Source organism: Myripristis murdjan, chromosome 8 (genome assembly GCF_902150065.1).
Source record: "Myripristis murdjan chromosome 8, fMyrMur1.1, whole genome shotgun sequence".
Taxonomy (NCBI): Eukaryota; Metazoa; Chordata; class Actinopteri; order Holocentriformes; family Holocentridae; genus Myripristis; species Myripristis murdjan.
Window position 1 is genome coordinate 15,165,091 of NC_043987.1, and position 19,935 is coordinate 15,185,025.

At 41.9% G+C, this 19,935-nt stretch overlaps 1 protein-coding gene across 3 annotated transcripts; it reads left to right on the forward strand.

The window, feature by feature from the left end:
• The first annotated feature begins 1,358 nt into the window (after positions 1-1,358).
• rfx1a (regulatory factor X, 1a (influences HLA class II expression)) lies at positions 1,359-18,990 on the forward strand. Of its 3 annotated transcripts, none has more exons than XM_030057163.1 (18): positions 1,359-1,616; positions 3,624-4,005; positions 5,178-5,287; positions 5,391-5,486; positions 6,295-6,392; positions 6,510-6,933; positions 7,802-7,983; positions 8,193-8,312; positions 9,725-9,858; positions 10,163-10,281; positions 11,726-11,832; positions 12,324-12,475; positions 13,780-13,877; positions 14,088-14,237; positions 14,671-14,879; positions 16,018-16,171; positions 16,259-16,304; positions 16,457-18,990. In XM_030057163.1, exons 2-18 carry the CDS (start codon positions 3,645-3,647, stop codon positions 16,615-16,617), a joined length of 2,721 nt encoding a protein of 906 aa, XP_029913023.1. In that variant the 5' UTR covers positions 1,359-1,616; positions 3,624-3,644; the 3' UTR covers positions 16,618-18,990. The 3 variants fall into 3 exon arrangements, with proteins under 3 accessions (XP_029913023.1, XP_029913024.1, XP_029913025.1); XM_030057164.1 differs by having other exon boundaries at positions 1,360-1,616; positions 6,510-6,882; XM_030057165.1 differs by having other exon boundaries at positions 1,360-1,616; positions 6,510-6,882; positions 7,808-7,983.
• Positions 18,991-19,935: the final 945 nt, after the last annotated feature.

Genomic DNA, 19,935 nt, shown 5'->3' on the forward strand with positions numbered 1-19,935 from the left:
AAAGTGAAGAGCAACACTCGGAATTTGATATAATCATGATATTCAATGAGGGCTGGCAGTTAACGTGTTCTCAATGAAAAAAACTACCTCTGCCCCCTTAAATAGTTGTAACATGAAGGCAGAAATAAAGGTAAAAACGACTTTAAAAATATGATGAACAGACATTAACTGCTCTAGTGAAGTGAACCTTCAGAAATAATCAGATATGTTTCCATGAATTCTGGTCCACTGATAAAATCAGACCTTCACTGCATCTCTCAGGCTTATAATAGGTAGGCTTGTATAACCACTGTGACCACATATCAAAATGATTTACACCAGATTTGCTAGCTTGAATATCCCAAAGCTGAACATTCAGGTGACCTCAACCTATATATAAATTTGTGCAGAAACCTTGTTCTCTTGTTTCTTTGCAGAACGATGAGCCAGGAACGACTGTGACGGGACCAGTGACATTTTCCTAGTCAGATAACATAGAAGTCATGAATCAGGCGAAAAAAAAAAAACACACAACAACAACAACAAAAAAAACCCTCACAGTTCTATCTGTGCATCCATGTAGTCAAAGGTCACTCATTTGGGAAATGACAATGGGGATGATGAATTTGCAATTAATGCGATGATAACAACCAAAAAGCATGGCATTTTAGGGGGGTGTCCACCCTGGCATTCATTTAAAAAGTGTCACAGGGGTGAACTGGGGACGTCAAAGAGTGTGATGGCAGAGCAGTATGGACTGCACTATTTGTAAATGTGTTGTTTAGGGACAATTTACATAAAGATGGCACCATTTTGTGTCTTACAAATTATTCCATGGTGCCTGTAGCACAATATTAGGACAGAAATGGTAACAACACATGTGGACACTGAGGAAATTGCATCAACTTGCATGGCTCCATCCTTTCTGTATGTATCACACTGTGTTTAACTGTGTCTGTGGGTTTATAATTGCCCTCCCTATTGAACAAATGAGGTAAACATTCAGTTAAACCTAAACATGAATTACCAAAAAGATTGATTTTTTTTTTTCAAGGGTGAGTCCACATGCAGGAACCATAAGATCCATGACTACATTTTAGCCTTTCACATGATGCGCTCAGTATCATTCAGTGCATTGGCTTATAATGTGTAGACACTATTATTATTAGCCTATTATTATTAAAGGTGTGACATATGGAGCAAGCAGAATTGTACTAGCCACTGTCTTATCAATAAAACATTACATTCAGTACTGACTGCAGAATTTTGATAAGCACTGGGGTAAGCCAATTACTTTTCCTCGCATGGTATCAGCCTTTTATGTAAAAATCATCTCTGTGATAGACGGGGAGTCTCTACAAATGGGCGTGGAAGTCTTTGTACTGACAAATTTGAGGGTCCTATGACTTTAAGACGATTCGGGACAGCTCAGCCAATCAGAACAATGAAGGGGGAGGGAAGGGAACGGGTGGGTAGCAACAGTTGCCCTGGTGAGGACGAAGCGCCATAGCCACGGTAGCCCTGGCGACAAGAACCCAGCAACGAGAATCAACAACAACAACTGAATCCGTGTGGAAAAAAGAAAAAGATATTTAAAAAAAGAATTTTAGCGGTGGGAAATTCACTCGAAAACAGAGGTAAAATCTCTAAACATATTGCACATGTTTTCTGTCCAGCAGCGGTTCAAAAGATATTTGTGCTGTTTTTTTCCTTGTTGTTTCAGTAGCCATAACGTTAACTGCAACCTGGCTTCTAGTGTTAGCTTACGTTAGCCTGCTAGCTTCTCACGCCGAAAATCATTCAAGTCTTATTTCTTGCACGGAGTACTAGCTGGTGTTAGTTACTCATAGACGTATCATTGGAGTATGCTTTCCCTGACGACGCAGCCACAGATGCATGTCCAAGCAGGCCGTTGTTATGGCGATGTCAAATGCAATGGGTACAAAATGGCGGTTGTTGTAGAGACCAGTTAGCTTGCTACCAGCGTTGACTTGCTAGCTGGCTAGCATCAGTGTTGTCACGACAGGTTTGTAAACGTTACTGCTCATAGCTAAGGGACGAGCTAATGTTACTCGGACCGGCAACGGACACGCTGCATCATTTAAAAATGATTTTTACATGGTGTGTGCTTTTATGGAAGCTAACGTTAGCGCATTGTAAAGCCCCACTGCTGAATGTGTTAATGTTAAGTACCCATGAAAAGGAAGGGCACATGCAGTGCTAGGCAAGTTCAAAGTGCAGTTTTGGCTTTCTTTTCGTCAGTGTTACTTTGTTGCTAACGTTGAGGCAGGGGCGGAGCCGGCCTGGCATCACAGACAGGTACTGCCGTCGAATAATGGAAAGTGGAGAAAGCCACGACAGCACAAACGTCAGGTGGCAGACACTTAAAATGGAAGGGGCGTGGCAGGGAAGTGCGTTTTTACAGGTGCCTCTTTTCTGAATCCAGTCTAGAACTATGTTGTTAAACGAGTAGTTTTACAGCTCTGTAATGTTCATTGTTGCCAATTGACTCATTTTATTCGTTTAGATATCGGTCATAATATAGAGAGACACCTGATCCTCTGTCTCGGGTACGAAGTGAGTGAGAGAGTGTGTGTTAGAGACAAAGAGGAATGTTTGTCAAGGGTGTCAAGTCTATATTATTGAGGGTGTCTTAGTAAACGACTGCTGGCCTTAGTTTTGACTAATTAAAGCTTCCCTTTGTCATATATTACATGAGGGTAAAACAACAGAATTTGAGGGCTTTAAAAATGCTACAGGTTTTATAATGTGGTTAAGGGGTTTTCCCAACCTCAGTTACAGGCTGTATATGAGTGAAAGCAAATAGGCCATGTGATCACATTACAGGTAATGGGACACCGAAAGCTTTTTCCCGTTAGTGCTCCTCCCCCACATCGCCTCACTAGCACTAACTCCAAGAACAGGTTACTTTGAGGAGTGCTGTCAGATACAGTCCCTTTGTGAATTAATTTGGGCCCACACTATTTATATGAGTAGCGTGGCTCAGCATGCAGAGCTGCTGTCTAGTTATAGCAGAATAGGAGGATTCCTGGTTTTATCCCCAGAGTACAAGTCAAAGTGTTGCCGAGCAAGACACTGAGCCACAGACCGCTCCTGATGAGCAGGTTGGCACCTTGCATGGCAGCCTCCGCCGTCAGGGTGTGAATGTGGCTGTCACTTTGTGAATCAATGTGAGCCATATTTTGTAAAGCACTTTGACGAGCTGGTAGACTGTTTATATGAGGGAGAAGAATTATTCATCTTGTCTCCAGGATATAAATTGTTAACCTGTCCAGGCAAGTCAAATTAAATAAGTTTATCATGAGCTCAGCAAAGTGATACAAAGTGATGCACTTAATTCAGTTAAATTCAAAGACCTTTATTTATCCCCAAGGAGCAATTTTGAGTAAAACAAACATACAAACATATAGACGTATTATATAACGTAACACTAAAAGAGACAAGGCAATAAAAATCACTGATGTCCAGGGACCCAAGTGATCAAACTATCAAAGTAAACACACTTTGATAGTTTTGATATTTTCAGTTAAATATGTTTTTGTGTAGCTGGTAAAACTCTCTGCATCACACGGGTGACATTTTGTATGTTTAACTTGTCACATACTTCTTTTTCCTGTCATCAGTGGTGATTCCCAGTTCTTGTGATGGCCACCTCAGGCTACGTAGGTGAGATTCAGCCGACAACACAACCCCAGGGGGCCGGTGTTAGTGTCACAGCTGGCCAAGCTGTTGTCAGCACCACCCCAGCCACCGCCCCTCAGTTTCTGGCTGAGATTCAGACCACTGTGGCCACGCCCACTGCTGTCACACCCACAGGCCAAACCACTCCTGCTGAGCAAGCCACATCTGTGGCTGCACAGAAGCCTGCAGCAGGTAGCCAAACCCAGCCCACAGCACCAGCCCAACCAGCTCCGACACAGTATGTGACTGCAGAGATCCAGGGCTCCCCCACACAGGCTGGGAATGCTCAAAGCACACCTCAGTACATTGTAGTTACTGTCACAGGTAAGAGCTAAGCATTGAATACCATTTTAAATCAATGGGATTAAAATAGACTTTCGATTATTGTTTTGCTCCATGTGAATTCAGGAACTTCATCAGATACTCTTTATTCTGACCTGATGAAATGGGTTTTTGAAAACAAGGGTTTTCCATAGACTAGTTTTACATAAACACACTCACTAGGTGGTTGGGACAACTACCATGTAGTGGTAGTTGTCCCATGATTGGATACCAATTGTTGGAGCTTTTCTGAGACGGACCGAGTCATGTCAGTACTACTGACAGGCAAATGCAAAATGTTTAATCCCTATTAAAGTTTACACTAAAGGAAGAGTTTGCTTTTTGGTGCTGGCTTCATATTCAAGATATTGGTATTAGTACATATACATATATCAAAAAAATCGAAAAATGATACCTAGGCCTAATAACCAGTTAACATTTGGTTATTGCTTGGGGTCATACGCTGTGGTGTTTTAGAGCTGTTACAAATCATATAAGATATGATTTCTGTTTATTGCTGCCCTACCTTTTTTTGAAAGCCTTCATGACAATTTCAACCAAATGAGACTGTTTTTGGCCATTCATGGCTTTCCACATCAACAAACAGCTACTACACATGACTCCATCAGTTCAACATTAGGGTTACTTCTCACATTTTCTGCTACTGAACCTCCCCAAAAGGACTGAGTTGTGAAGTTCATTTCTGTTAAATTACAGTTGTTTATATTATACACAAAATTACTAGTATTTAATATTTCACTTATATTTTGGTTCAAAACTGTCAGATCTGTCGATAACAAATTTACAATCATTGCCATAAATCACTGTTCATAAAGGGTAATAAATTGAGATACTTAAGTCATCCATTAGCAGTGGAACAGTATTCAACTGGACTGTGTGTTATGGGCTAGCTAAGATTGTTCAGATAGATAATGACAATTTCATGTGTTCAAAAAAACAAAACAAACAGTTGTATGAATGAAGAGGTGTTTCTGTTCACCATTTCCTGTTCATGGTTTGATAATAAGGAACTGTAAATGCAATGACTCATACAGAGTACGTGAAAGAGGAATAGTGCACTGAATAAGCGGTAGTCTGCTTATCAGTAAGTCTATAAGGTAAATGACATATGTGACTAGTAACAGTACTGTAATCACTCATTGTCTATCCTTCAGAGGGCTCCCTCCATTCTAGTGACAGTGTATCAGACTCCAGTCCACCTCCGGCTGTTGTACAGACCGGAGTTCCCACACAAGTGGTTCAGCAGGTGCAGACGGCTCAGCAGGTAAACCATATGCACACCAGGAAATTTTTCCCCCTACAATTGTTAATGCACCAAAACTTATGCTTCAGTCTGCCTTGTGTTTTGTTGATTTTCATGTCACCAGAGGTCCGTGGTGCAGGCCACTGCTCAGATAGCCAAAACTGAGCCAGGCACCCAGCTTAGTGTCACCAGCCTACAACCTGTCCATATCAGCCAGGAGGTAAATCAAATGTTAATAGTTTTGGAGATAGAAATATGGATGTGTGAAAACAGATATGTATGTGTTTGTGTTTATATGTTCATGTGTATGTTTGAATTTGTTAAATGAAAGTAAAAAAAACAAACACATAGTTTATCACTGCTAATATTTCAGTTGCGGTCAGGCAGCATCTTCCCACATACTCACACACACACACACACACATTATCACAATTGCTGCCACAAAAGGCATCACGTTTGACAGCTGCCACATCAAAAATTTGCTAACTTTATCACTTAGCAGCATGTCAGTAGTAATCAGCTCACAACCTCTATGGCTGAACCTCACCGCTGCGGGCTTCCAGCTCTCCCCTAGTGCCAGGTTGTCGGTGTCAGGCAGAAACAGAAAGCTAGAGGAGTTTCAGCAGCAGCAGGAGATCAGACATACAGGGTACCTGGCCTGCACATCAGCAGACTACAGTATGGACAGCCCTTCCCTGTGTGCCCCACATGCTCGCCTCAGATGTCCCACCATATTTCCTCTCAATATATCTGCTCTCTGTTGGTGCAAAGACAGAGATTGAAGCTGCTACCTTGGGCAGCAGTCAGTCATCATCAATGGCCACCGCTACACCTCCTCAAGTAGGTCAGGAGCACAAGTTAGACTGCTGTTATAGAGTATAGGGAGAGAGAATCTTTGTTGTAAATGGTAAGGAAGCTTGCCTGAATAGGCTAAGGATTTGTAGGTGGCATAGTGGTTCATGTGGGTTAATTGGGCAAATGGAGTTTCATTGGTTTCATTCAGTTGTGTGCATGTGTGTGTTCATCAGGTACAGCAGCAGCTGACACAGGTGCCAGTGCAACATGTGTACACCAATCAAGTGCAGTATGTGGAAGGAGGAGACACCAATTACACTGCCAGTACCATGTAAGAATACAACTGTAGCCATCAATTACTTATATATACATTCAAACACACACAGACAACATTTTTTTCTAAGAGTTTGATATCTCCATGTTTCCTTCCTCCCCGTTTCCCATCCAGTCGTTCCAGCAACTTTCCATACACAGACACACCATTGTACACCCAGACTACAGCTGCACAGTACTATGAAGCTCCACCCACCTCAGGCTCACAGGCCTCCACCCCTGGCACACCCCTCACCGTCTCTGTGACTACTGGCACAACAGGGGGCGTGTCCATGTTTGTGGCCCAGCCCACAAGTGCAGCAGGGGGAGGGGCCACAGTGGTGACAACGGGGGGCACCACCAACGGGGCAGGGGATGGGGCGGGCACCAACGGTGGTGCAGCAGGCAGCTATGTGATCCAGGGGGGGTACATGCTGGGAAGCAACAGCGGAGGGGCAGGTGGCAACAGTCAGAGCTACTCACACACCGCCCGTGCCTCCCCAGCCACTGTGAGTATTACAGAGGGCGAGGAGAGTAGCGTGCCGTCGGCAGACAAGAAGGTATGCAGAGGCGCCAAGCGCAGGAATCTCTTCTCGTTTTGTTCTCATCCACACAACCCCTCTGGTGGCACACATTGATGACGTCATGCCTGAGGTTGGTCTTGTGGGAAACACAATTAAAAACCTTGGTGATTCTTATCAGGGCCTGAAAGGGTTAGCTTAATAAAATAAATTTTATTTTAATAAAATATTTATTTTAATAAAATAAATTTTATTTTAATAAATATTTATTTTAATAAAATAAATTTTATTCTTACAGTGACCCTTAAAACTGTTGTAACACAGTATTTTTAAATGTGATTTCCGTCAGACAACAAAACCATGACCTCATCATGTTTCATGTCATTACAGTGCATGTGATTGGGGGCATTTTTAATTTTGCCTGAAATGCCACAACACTGTATTTTTCATTCCAAATGCATCATATTGAGCCCCACATGACAATGGTAACCAATTTTTGTTTGGCAAACATCCCATCAATATTCCAGGTCATTAATTCATTGCATACCAAAGTTGTATGCCACGGCACGCAAACAAATGTATTTGTGTTTTCATTTTTGAATGAGCAACAAACTATAAATGTGAATGTGCTTGTTTGTTCGTGACTTTGTGCTTGTATGTCCATTTACGTGAACTGCAAAATAGTGTATGTGCACGTATATTTAAGTGAAAATGTGTGTGTGTGTGTGTGTGTGTGTGTGTGTGCGCGCGCCTGTGTGTGTGTGTGTGTGTGTGTGTGTGTGTGATTGCTTGCAAGTGAATGCAGTTGATGTGTGCACTTGAACATACTGAGGTTTGTTTACCTACTAGCGACTACAGGCTTTGCTAACTGCTCCAGCCTCTGTCTTGTTCACTACCTGTGTGTCAGGTACAGTGGTTGCTGGACAACTATGAGACAGCTGAAGGAGTGAGTTTGCCACGCTCCACCCTTTACTGTCATTACCTGCTGCACTGCCAGGAGCAGAAACTAGAGCCTGTCAATGCTGCCTCCTTTGGAAAACTCATCAGATCTGTCTTCATGGGGCTACGCACACGACGCCTGGGCACTCGGTAAGACACAGTAACAGGGAACATGATGGAATGTGTGTTGAGATGGTGGTAGACCAATGTTTCCCACAGGTTGGTAATTTACTTGGAAGGTGAGGGGGGTGCATCCATCTATTCATCTGTCTATCTATCTCTGTTTATTTTGTGGCTGCTGTGGTATATATATATACATATGAGTCAGAGTTAGATTCCCTTTTCTCTGTTCCCTACAGAGGTAACTCTAAATACCACTACTATGGGCTGAGGATCAAGGCCAGCTCTTCTCTCATTCGTCTGATGGAGGACCAGCAGCACCTGGCCATGAGGCAGCAGCCCTTCTCACAGAAACAGAGGTACACACACACACACACCTCTTGTCTATCATTAGAACACTGGAACTTTTCCCCCGTCAGTCTGTTTCCACAGTTCTTTCATCTGACTCCATTTCCTCTAAGTTAGTATGTCTCTGTTGCTGACTACTTTGCTCTCTGTCTCTCACCTCATGTTATCTTGAAGCCTCTGTTCTTCCAGGTAGTGAAAGACATTACTGTACTTCTCCCTCATCCTTTTGCCATGTGTCACACTATGCCTGTTCACTCTGACTTTCTTTTTCACATTCATTTTTTTTTTCTGAGTGTTGCTTTTCCCAAAAAGCAAGGCAACCTTCTGGAAGCACTCGCAATGGGGGACTAGCACAAAACACAAAAGGCATAGCACCTTGGGTTCACACACTAAAATTGTTACATTTCATTTAGCAAGCCCAGTAACTCACATTTGGCTCTTGACTCACTGGCTCTTAAGTCTCTCAGTCTAGTATTTTGGCATTCCAATATTAGCTGACTGTTATACTGTTATTACAGAGGCTACATATCTCCGCGTACTGTTTCATGGCTCAATCTTTTGTCATACATGAGGATACATGAGTGGAATGAACTGTGGTAATTGTAGTTTACTAAAACAGTTGGCAACATTAAATCATGATTGTTTGCAATGTACTTCTGCAGGAACTGCTAGTTTCATGCATCACCCCACCCAAAATGAATAGAAGAATTCACTGTCTGCAGGGGTGGCCCAATTATTAACATTGTATGGAAAACAACTGAATAGCCATCATAGACATTTTTTTAATGTAACCTTTATTTAAACAGGGAATCATACTGAGACCAAGGTCTCTTTCATAGATGACCCCTGTATATCGCATTTTGTCAAAAGATCCACTTATATTGTTAAATATCAGTAAAAGTAATGGATAAGAAAAAAGGTAAAAATTTGATTTTATTGGCTATATCATTATGAAATGTGATTTTAATAATAGTTGATAATAGTGATAATAATATCACATATCATAATTTAATAACCAGTCACATCCTACCCAACCTGTATGTTGTGAAGTGAAGGGAAAAGGGAACACCAGTAATTTAGAATTTTTGGCCCATTTACTAAAATTTACTCACATTGTACATTGCAACAAAGCATTTTGCAAATTATGCAGGGGTACTAAAGATTTCACAACCTATAATCGAAATCCCTCGATTTTCTAATTAGAACTGGATTGGCAGAAATGTGACGTATATACATGTTGTACATATTACACTTAATTTCATGATTTGATGAAGTAAATAGCCAGTCCCCAATCTGGCACCAGTATTCTACCTACAAGACCAGTGGTGCTGCTTCACCCACAGTTGTTTTCAAGAAACTTGATTGATTGTTCCCCACTGTGCGGACCTGAATGTTGAATATACTTTGTCCCTGCTCCTATCAGGTTGAAGCCAGTTCATAAAGTGGAAGGAATGACCAATGGCACAGCATCAGGAGGCGGACAGCAGCAGCAACAGCAGCAGGGGGCTGGTCTTGTGGACATCAGCACCCAGGTTCAGCAGTACCAGCAATTCCTGGGTGAGTTTTTAGCTTTAGATCACCATTTTACAGTGGACGCATACCTACAGGTTATGAATGCGCTTGTATGGCACACATAGGTAGAATTTAAACAAAACATCACAGAGTCATAGACATATAATTGCCTTTATGGAATGGCTGCCATTGACCAGATATAGCCAACTCTTATTTGTTATGGTAGGTATTATGAGGAGTTATACACATAATACAATGTTTTTCAGTTTTTCAGAGTAATTACTGCACATGCTGTGATTTTAATGCACATCATTTGTGAGTAAACAGTGTTCCTGTGCTCTGACTTTAGATGCATCTCGAGCCCTCCCAGAGTTCCCAGACATTGATCTCCAGGGGAAGGCTCTGCCAGAGGGCATTGAGCTGGAGCACATCAAGAGCTTTCAGCTGCTTTACAGAGAGCACTGTGAGGTAACTGACTGACTGAAAGGTATACTACTTAATTTAGCTGGCTAGCAACAAGGGATGTAAGCAGTTGTCTCGGTGCTTGGTTATCCTGAAATTGAGGGTGTTTTCACACAGGCAGTGTTTAGGTTGGCCCAGTTGAACTCTGGGCCCGAGTGCGGTTTGTTTGGGCCAGTGTGAACACAACAATCACACTCAGGTGTGCACCAAAACGGCCATACTGAGAATGCCCTAAAGAGGTGGTCTCGGCTACAGTCGAACTCTGTTGCGCTCTGTTTGTGATGTGAACACGGCCAGAACTGGATCCACCCCAACTGCCTGGTGTACTCCACAAGTTGGAGCTAAAAGGCATAACGTACCCAGTTGTTTGTCAGTATCTGTGTCTAATGAAGACTTCATTGTTCAGGAGGACTAATCTGGCCTCCTCCTGAATTGTGCTGATATTTGACTTTGGTGTCTCCAGTGCATCAACATATTTTTTTCAAGCTGCAGCCACGATTCATTTCCAAACTTTAACATTTGCTGAGAGTGATAAATACAAACAATCTAGAATGAAATGCACTTGATGTGTCTCCATTGTTCAAGTTAACTTCTATTACTTTTCAGCGCTTTCTTTTTCCAGTCAGTAGTCATGGAAACATGACACATATTGGTGCACACCAGTATGTGTGAAAACACCCTTAAACAACCACGCCAGTCATATTTGACTTCTTGTCAACAGTTGTGATTGTTAGTATTTGTATTTGTATTTAGTATTTGTCCATCAGAAGCATCAGATGAGTAAGTGCACAGAATATGCTTAGGTAACTTGGGAATAAAGTTTAACTTACCCCAGTTAAAAAAAAAATGATCAAAACCTCTCAATGAAAGTTGAAAGTTGCTAAGCAAAGGTAATTCCATATTATCAGTACTTGGCTGGCATGTGTGCTCGCTAAGATCACTGTTCTGATCTGTTAAAGCTGTGAGCCATTGATGCTCTCATTCTCTCAGAATAAACACTGTAACACCAGAAAAATAGCAACTGAACACTGTTCAGTTAGTGGAAAATAGTACTTAGTTGTTACTTGTTATTTATATCCCTTTTGCCAACCTTTGCCTATAGATTTGATTTTCTTGATCTAAATATCTGTCTAGCTCTCTGTGGTTCATACAGTAGCAGTGCTGTACTCAAAAACGAATCAAATATAGTTAGCTGTGTCTGAGGTTAGGCAAAATTGTTAAGTACATATATTGCATACAGTCAGGTGAAACTCATTTCAGGGAACTTAAGGCTGTGGTTGTATGAAGGTATTTGGTCAAATTTTAAAGTAAATTAGGTTTATATGAGGAACAGCAGAAAAGTGTATATTTTACACAAAAAAAAAAAACAACTACAAATATGCCCTTTCCCTCTTGATTTTTTTTTTCTTTTTACTTTTTTGATCATCTGTCTGTCCTTGTCTTCTGCCAGGCCATACTGGATGTGATGGTTAACCTACAGTTTACTCTGGTGGAAACCCTGTGGAAAACCTTCTGGAGGTTCAGCCAGAGTCAGGCTGGAGACGCCACGCTGGCTGTGTGAGTAACCAGGACATGCACTGTATGCATATTTAAAAATCAGTTTTTGTTATGAACATACTCTATTTCTATGTATTGGTAAGAAAATGTTTGCTTTGTACTAGGACTGATCCTGTGCAAAAATGAAAATGTACATACCGAAATATCACAGCATACCATGCTTCTCAAAAATCATTGTTTCTTGTTGCTATGTCTTTATGTCAGTAGCCTGAAAACTAATCCCGCCAATAGCAAAGTAATACAAAAAACATTGTTTTCTTCATCTGGCCTTTTAGCATATAAATTTCGGACAAAAATCTGTGTCTCAAGAATGGTTGACAAAAAATAAGGCATTCTTTTAAAAAATTAAGTTATGAAAGCACTCATTCTAAATTGCTGTAAATAAGAACATCTGCTAAATGTATAATGCAGCGTAAACATTAAGAAGATCCAGGGAGAAAAGGTAGAAGAGTGTTTCTTTTGACTGTAAAAAAATGCCTGCATTTTGCCAGCCACGACGAGTCAGAGAAGCGTCTGCCCAAGTCCTGCCTGGTGTTGCTGTGTAAATACGAGCCAGTGCTGCGTTGGAGTCGTGACTGTGACAACAGCCTGTACCAGGGCCTGGTGGAGATCCTCATCCCTGATGTCCTCAGGCCCATCCCCAGTAAGGCTGCATAATGAGCATGATATGCATTTATATTTAAATCAGTATACTGTTCAACCCTAATACACACAATAAGTATCACATAATAACAACATGGTGTTACATAAAACTGAATTTGTCTGTAGAGCCATAGTTGGAAACTGGCACCAAACTTAAATTTACAAAATCTTTCTTCATTTGGCCTTTTTCCATTTAAATTTTAGCCATTTTGTTGATGCTCTTTTCCAGTGTGACCTACAGCCCCAAAGTAATAACATTTGCAATTACTTTACTTTTGTGCATTGTGGTATAAGTGCTCAAATAAGAGCTATTGCTAAAATGCAACAGTTATTCACACTGATCCTGGAACAACAACAGCAACGCAGTGCTGAAAAATTGCAGTAGCAGTGATCATAGTTGCACCAGTGAAGACGATTGCTAGGTGTACTACTAGATGACAAATTCAGCCATGTACAGGGGAGATTGCTTTTATCTTTAGATCGTTATGAAAGGATCAAGTGTTTTCAAATTTTTCATGAGAGCCCTTTAAGGAGAACCTAATTTTCTCAAGCCTAAGAAAATGTAGGTTATCCTTGACCCACCTATTGTGGGATAGGTGAAAGGCATGCTTCCACTTAAATAGTTCACTAAAAATGAAGAAAAATTTTCAGCATGCTCAGGCAGCACTTCAAAGATGACATTAAATGAGTCTGGATCAGATGGTAGGCAATAGACCGCTCCATAAGTATTGAAAATGGCTTTACAAAACTCATTTAGACAAGGACATGAACAAAATATGTGAAGCAGATCTGCAGGGTCTATTACAGAAGGCACTTGTGCCCAAGAATATTTTAGCAAGTCTAGCATTTGTCTAATGAATGCGGTGTAAGATTTTGAATTGGATCATGGAACAGTCTGTGTACCCACTCCAGAACATCAGCCCACTGCTCCCCGTTTATGGGTTTTCCTAGGACCTGTTCAACACTTATCCTTAAGATTGTCAAGAGGAGTGTGGTTAATATCACTGATTATTTCACATATCACTGTAATCTGGCCCTTGTTACCTGTTACCTACCAGAAACCTTCAACTGAAACAACAAAGGCCAGATTGGAAATTGCATTGCCAGATTGTGAAAGTTCTTTGACAGTTTGGTACATAATAGAGAACCTGTGCAAACCAAAGTGCTTCCTAAGCTGGACTTAAATCTTCAGTGTATTCTTGATCCTCAGCTCTTGGGGGACAAAAAGGACAAAGACAACTTACGCTAAAATAAGCACCATAATATTCGAGTTGTCCTGATGCTGGTATCTCCTTGTGTCCCCAGGTGCCTTAACCCAAGCCATCCGCAACTTTGCCAAGAGCCTGGAGAGCTGGCTGACCAATGCCATGATGAACATACCTGAGGAGATGGTCCGCATCAAGGTAATCCTTATATATTAGCTTTACCTTTCCCAGTCATAGTGCCACACTTTTTTTAGACACTGTTACAGTCAGGAGGTTTTATGTAGTTGTGTGCTTGCATGTGTGCATTTGTGTGAGTCTGTTTGTGCATGATTCTGTGTGTGAAAGTATTTATATTTTTCCACACATGCACTCTTATATCCACCTTGTCCTCTCCGTGTCCTCGGTCAGGTAACGTCAGCGAGTGCATTCGCCCAGACGCTGCGCCGCTACACCAGTCTGAACCACCTCGCTCAGGCAGCCCGCGCCGTCCTCCAGAACACAGCCCAGATCAACCAGATGCTCTCTGACCTCAACCGGGTCGACTTTGCTAACGTCCAGGTTGGTCCAGATTCACTAGCATGGAGGTTGAGGTGTCTGACATTGTCAGAGTTGCTAGGAGGAAAATACCTGGGAAAATAGACTCAACCCTCTAGCTGCTTCTGAAAATGTACTTCCTTCACACTGGCACACATGCATATAAGGTAATGAGATACTTTACTAATCCCTGTATGGGATTCTTGTCTCACTTTGCCCAATCTTAGCGGGCAAGCGCAGATTGCAGGGTCAGCTAGAGATCCCAGGATCTGGTAGGGATTCAGCGTCTTGCTTACAGACACTTCAGCAGAGCAGATACGTTGTGACTCAGGGGCTTGACAAACAGTCTCTCTAAATATTATGTCGCCCTGTTGCCCCAGTATATTGTCACACGTTCAGCAACTTCAGTGAGATGTGATGGCTTCTCACTAATGCCCTGCCCACCCCCTCCCTCCAGGAGCAGGCTTCGTGGGTGTGCCGGTGTGAAGACCGTGTGGTCCAGCGGCTAGAGCAGGACTTCAAGCTGACCCTCCAGCAGCAGAACTCCCTGGAGCAGTGGGCTGCCTGGCTGGATGGTGTGGTCTCCCAGGTCCTAAAACCCTACCAACAAAGCCCTGCCTTCCCTAAAGCTGCTAAGCTCTTCTTGCTCAAGTGGTCCTTCTACAGGTGAGAGTGGACAACAGTTAGAGGCTCAGTTGTCTGTGGAAAGTTACACGAATGGGAATGAAAGGGCCAACTCTTTTAACTCTTTTAACTTTTAACCTTCTGAAGAGTAGTGACTTAATAGATGAACTATGGGTGCCGCACAAATCTATGGGAAACGGACAGAATTTTTGATAGATTTCTTTGTTGGTTGTTGTGAATGTGAGCATGCCATGACCTCGAACATATGAAATGACTCGCTGATCCACTGACTGAGCTAAATTCTGTTCCTGACTAATATATCTTGTGCTGAGGAGAAATTAAGTTCATGCATGTTATTTGCAGTTCCATTATTAGTTTTACACTGTGACAATCTGAGTCATAAAGGAAAGTTCCTGCTTTTTACAGTTTGGCTCAGCACCAAAAAAGAGGGAGGTGTGTGAAATCTTTCTCACATTTTGAACATTGTGACAATTTCACAATTGGGAGGGAATAAATGGCAAATCCTTTTTGTATCAGTGATATAAAACACTGTCACTGAGGTATGTAAGGAGTTTCCCAAGTCATTCAATTTCTGTTGCTACTGTTAAGGAATCGTTAAAGAATCAGCAGTTAAGCTCTTATCAACTGTATTGTCCTTACTGTAAGTGTCTGCTAAATGACATAATCATACAATGTCTTATAATGTGATCTCTGGATAAGGTAAAATGAAACTGAAGTTAAGGTGCTGAGAATGTGCATTCTAGTGCAGTCAGTGCAGTCCTGGAGAGTGTGTGGTCTACTGGGAGCACTGGTTGTTATAGAGTCTGACGGCTGCAGGAAGAAAGGACCTGCGATAGCGTTCCTTCACACACTTGGGGTAAAGCAGTCTGTCACTGAAGGAGCTCTCCAGTGTAGTTAAAGTGTCCTGCAGGGGATGGGAGTCGTTCACAATCATGGATGACAGCTTAGCCATCATCCTCCTCTCACCTACCACCTCCACTGAGTCGAGGGGGCATCCCAGGACAGAGCCCCCTCAACTTTGTCACAGTGAACTACAAAGACCTGTTTCCTGAAAGTCGTGTACAGGTTGGAAACCATCCAATACACATTGTGTATTGGATCATTGTGTATTACACAATGATTTAGTCACCCCCCACCCTCTCCTACTTCTCACTTTCAGTTCCATGGTGATCAGGGACCTCACCCTGCGCAGTGCAGCCAGTTTTGGCTCCTTTCACCTCATCCGGCTGCTATATGATGAGTACATGTACTACCTGATAGAGCACAGAGTGGCCCAGGCTAAGGGAGAGACCCCCATCGCTGTCATGGGAGAGGTACACATACATACACTCACACACAAATCAAAATGAAATGCTAATTTTCACTATATTTACATTATTAACACGTCCTGTTCCCTCCAGTTTGCCAGTTTGGGGCGGAGTTTAAACCCACTGGATCCTGACAAAGGTAACTGGATGCCTTGCCTGTACCACACTGTGCCAACCGTGCGCTGTTACAAAGCTGCACTGTCACATCTCATTATAACTACTGCTGTGAACTGCAGGGTTGGTCCCACCGTTGTTGTGTCACTAACTTCCTTCCCCTAATGGTTGTTGCAGAAGAGGAGGAGGAGGAGGAAGAGGAGAGCGACGAGGAAGGTCAAGAGCTGTCCCTCCCCCCAGACGGGCCGGTGCTGGGGGAGGAGTCTCTTGAGCCCCCCGCCAAGCTGGCCAGAACTGACCAGAGAGTGCTCTTCACCACCAGTTCAGCTGACAACTGAACAGGTTAACACTTGCAGACATGGTTGATTATATGAGTAAACACACTCACACACCCGCACCCACCCACCCACACACACACACACACACACACACAGATGTACAAAGTACACTAATTTATACACTTGATATTACATGTAGATCTTGTAAATGTGAGTGTGTGCACACAACTGCTGCAGTCTAACACGCATATTAACTGGCCTACATGTCTACTCATCCTCAGTCCAAACACACAGCCATGCAGCACCACTACAGCCTGGATGGCACAAATGCCCACCTGTGTGCCACACTGCTCTAAGCACAGACTCTGCCTGGCACAAACGGTTAAATACACAATTACCGGCATGGCAACAGGGTGTGGCTCCACCGGTGACCTGACTCTCCCAATGCAAAGACAGATGCAGAGCACTTTGACTTCTCTGCGCTACCCTAAGTTATACGGATCTGTAAAAAAAAAAAAAAAATCAACTAGGGCCTGGCATTGGTATGTCTCATTGCGTCACAGCCTCCCTCACTCTCTCTCTTTGCTGAAAAGCTTTTCTCACCTCGGGTCGTCCTTCCATAACCGTCACTGCCGTATCAAAGTGGTCTTGAAAATACTGTGATCTGTGTTTAAAGGAGACTTCTGCGGGAGGGGAGACGGGCACAAAACAGGCCTTCTGGCATTTCTTACTTGTCAAAGCCTGCGGACGGCTCAGAAGGAGAGACGCTCGCGGAAGACAGCAGATCATTGGGATTTATGGGGTGTGTTTATCTCGTGCAGGTGTGTTTTGCAAACCCCTGTTGTGTGGTTTCTGTATGCTTTTATCAGCGCTGGGGTCACACTGCTCTGCTGTTACTTCTAGAGTGTGACTGAATGTGATTTTTGTGATAGTGTGTGTGTAATGTGTGAGTGTGTGTTGCATGTGTGTGCGTTTGGTTGTGTGGTTGTAAGTCATGCCAAGTGTTGACTGTTTTTTTTTTTTTTTCAGTGGATATTTTCTGAGGCATTTGAATATTGATTTGGGAAAAAGTGTGTAGATATCCTGTTTGATCTGATTTGCTTGTAAAGAAAAGGTGTTGTGGTTTTGGGGTGCCTGTCACAGCTACTACACACATTTGTAAAAAGAAACCTGTGGCTGTGGAAAAGGTGCTCCCGTTAGTTGCTGCAAAAAATCCTCCCTCTTTTTTTTAATGAAAATCTGGTTCCATGAGAGAGGTATGTGTCATACATTTGTCTTCTAAGTGCTACATTACATTTCATTGATTCCTTTATGGCCTCCATATCCTTTGACATATCATTTTTCTTGCCTTATTTCAATGCATTTTTCCATTTCTGTGCCAAACCTGTCTCTTTTTTTATCCCAGATTTCATTGTTTTGTTTTGTTCTTAATTCTCTTTATATGTTTGCAAGAGGACTGTGCCTGAGTAAGAACAGTAGTATATATACAAAACACTGTATATTTATCCACTATTTTGAATTTTCTTGTGTCACTAAGTGAACCTTTTGTGCAGTGTACAGTGCTGTGTTATCACACATTGTAAGCAACCTTCGTGTGCATTTATTGGTGTGTGTGCGTGTGTGTGTGTGTGTGTGTGTGTGTGTGTGTGTGTGTGTTGAGTGTACCTTCAGTTATCAATCCTTATCATCTGATGAAATTTTTCACATATAGGCTAAGGCCCTGCCTCTTTGCACATACTGACTACTGTCTTTTAAAATGCAGATACAGATATCTGAAATGTTATCTTCTCTGGAGTTGGCTGATGTGTTTTCAGTGGGAAGATACAGATGTCAGATTTCATGTGAAAGTCTCCTGACGGGCACTTGTGTCAGTGCTGCTCAGAGAGCTTGGTGAGAGGTGAGACACACCCGATGGCTCTTTCTGCACAGTCCTCCACCGACGTTCATCTCCCTCCATTGTACTTTCATCTCACTACATCTTGTTTTTCCACATCTGCCAATGATTTGTTTTGTTTTGCACCTCTGTGTTCTTTAACACAGTCATTTTTTTTACATTCCCTGTCTTAATCTTTTTTTATCTTTTAACATCTGCAATGCACACGTCTTCAACTAGCATTGCGTGCTTCAAACCAGCATGTTATCCTTTCTAGGATTCTACTGCTACCACAGCTGAGTACATATCACTCCAGTCTTTTAATGATCTACAGCATATAGAATGGCCATTCTTTACCCAGTAAGAAAAAAAATGTTTTGTCATTTTTATAGTGCTTGGTTTCTTATGTACAAAAGCAAAAGAAATAGGAAAAAAGATGTCCAGTGGCAGTGTTTTATGAATTTGGTCAGCTGTAAGTATGACTGTGCCTTTGGAGGTGGTAGAATGCAATTCAGATGTTTTTAATTTTAAAGATATAAATTAAAGAATTTTTAAAATTGCACCCTCAGTCCCCTTGTTGATTTATTTTCTCTGAATTTCAAAAATATTTCAAAAGTTCTGAACAGTACAGTCACACTAAAGGTGTCAATGCACATCACACACACATCAGTATTCATGATCTTTTTGTCTGTGGCCGACTGAGCATTGCAGCCACGGATGTGGCACTGCTGCATCTTTTTGATGCTCAGTACATCTGGCTTCCTGGGGGCTTGCAGGCGCACATTATGTCAACAAGTGTGATGCACTAGAATTTAGCAAATACGGGCGTGAGACACAGGCACAGAAAAACCACCACAACCACTAAAACAAAATATGCCTAGACCGTTTTTTAAAACAGTTTTAGTGTAGTACTTTAGAGTGAATACCAAAATACCAATATGCCTAAGAGGCAGTGCGCTTTGAGTAACAGTGCAACTGAAAAACTGAAAAGTCAGTCCATAAAAGCCAATTCACACAACAATTTTACATTTGGAGTATGCTAGTGATTTAAAATCGTGATATTTTTGCACAAAATTTTAAAAATCTCATTTTCATTATTTTATCAGTTGTATATAAGCATCAACAAGGTCAAAGCAAAGGAAAAGTAAAAGCCACACTGATGCTAAGTATATGAAGCAGAATGTGCATCAACTTTAATAAACTGTAATTTTTACTCTTGATTGATCTTTACTTTCCACTGGAGATCAACTGTAAATTTATGCTCGTTTTAGCCTTCTCAGTCTTTTTGTTAAATATTGACATCTAGTGGTGAACTAATAAGACTGCTCTGTTCTGTGCACTTGTTTGTACTCACTTTGAAAAAGGACAGGAAACAAAATAGAACACACTTAAAACTAAATTGATATTTGCCCCTTTTTAATTCAACAGTTTTGCTGCTGGTGGTCATTTATTAACAATATCAACACTGTGCTGCCAAAGGCAAGCTGAAAGCTGCCATTCAGAAT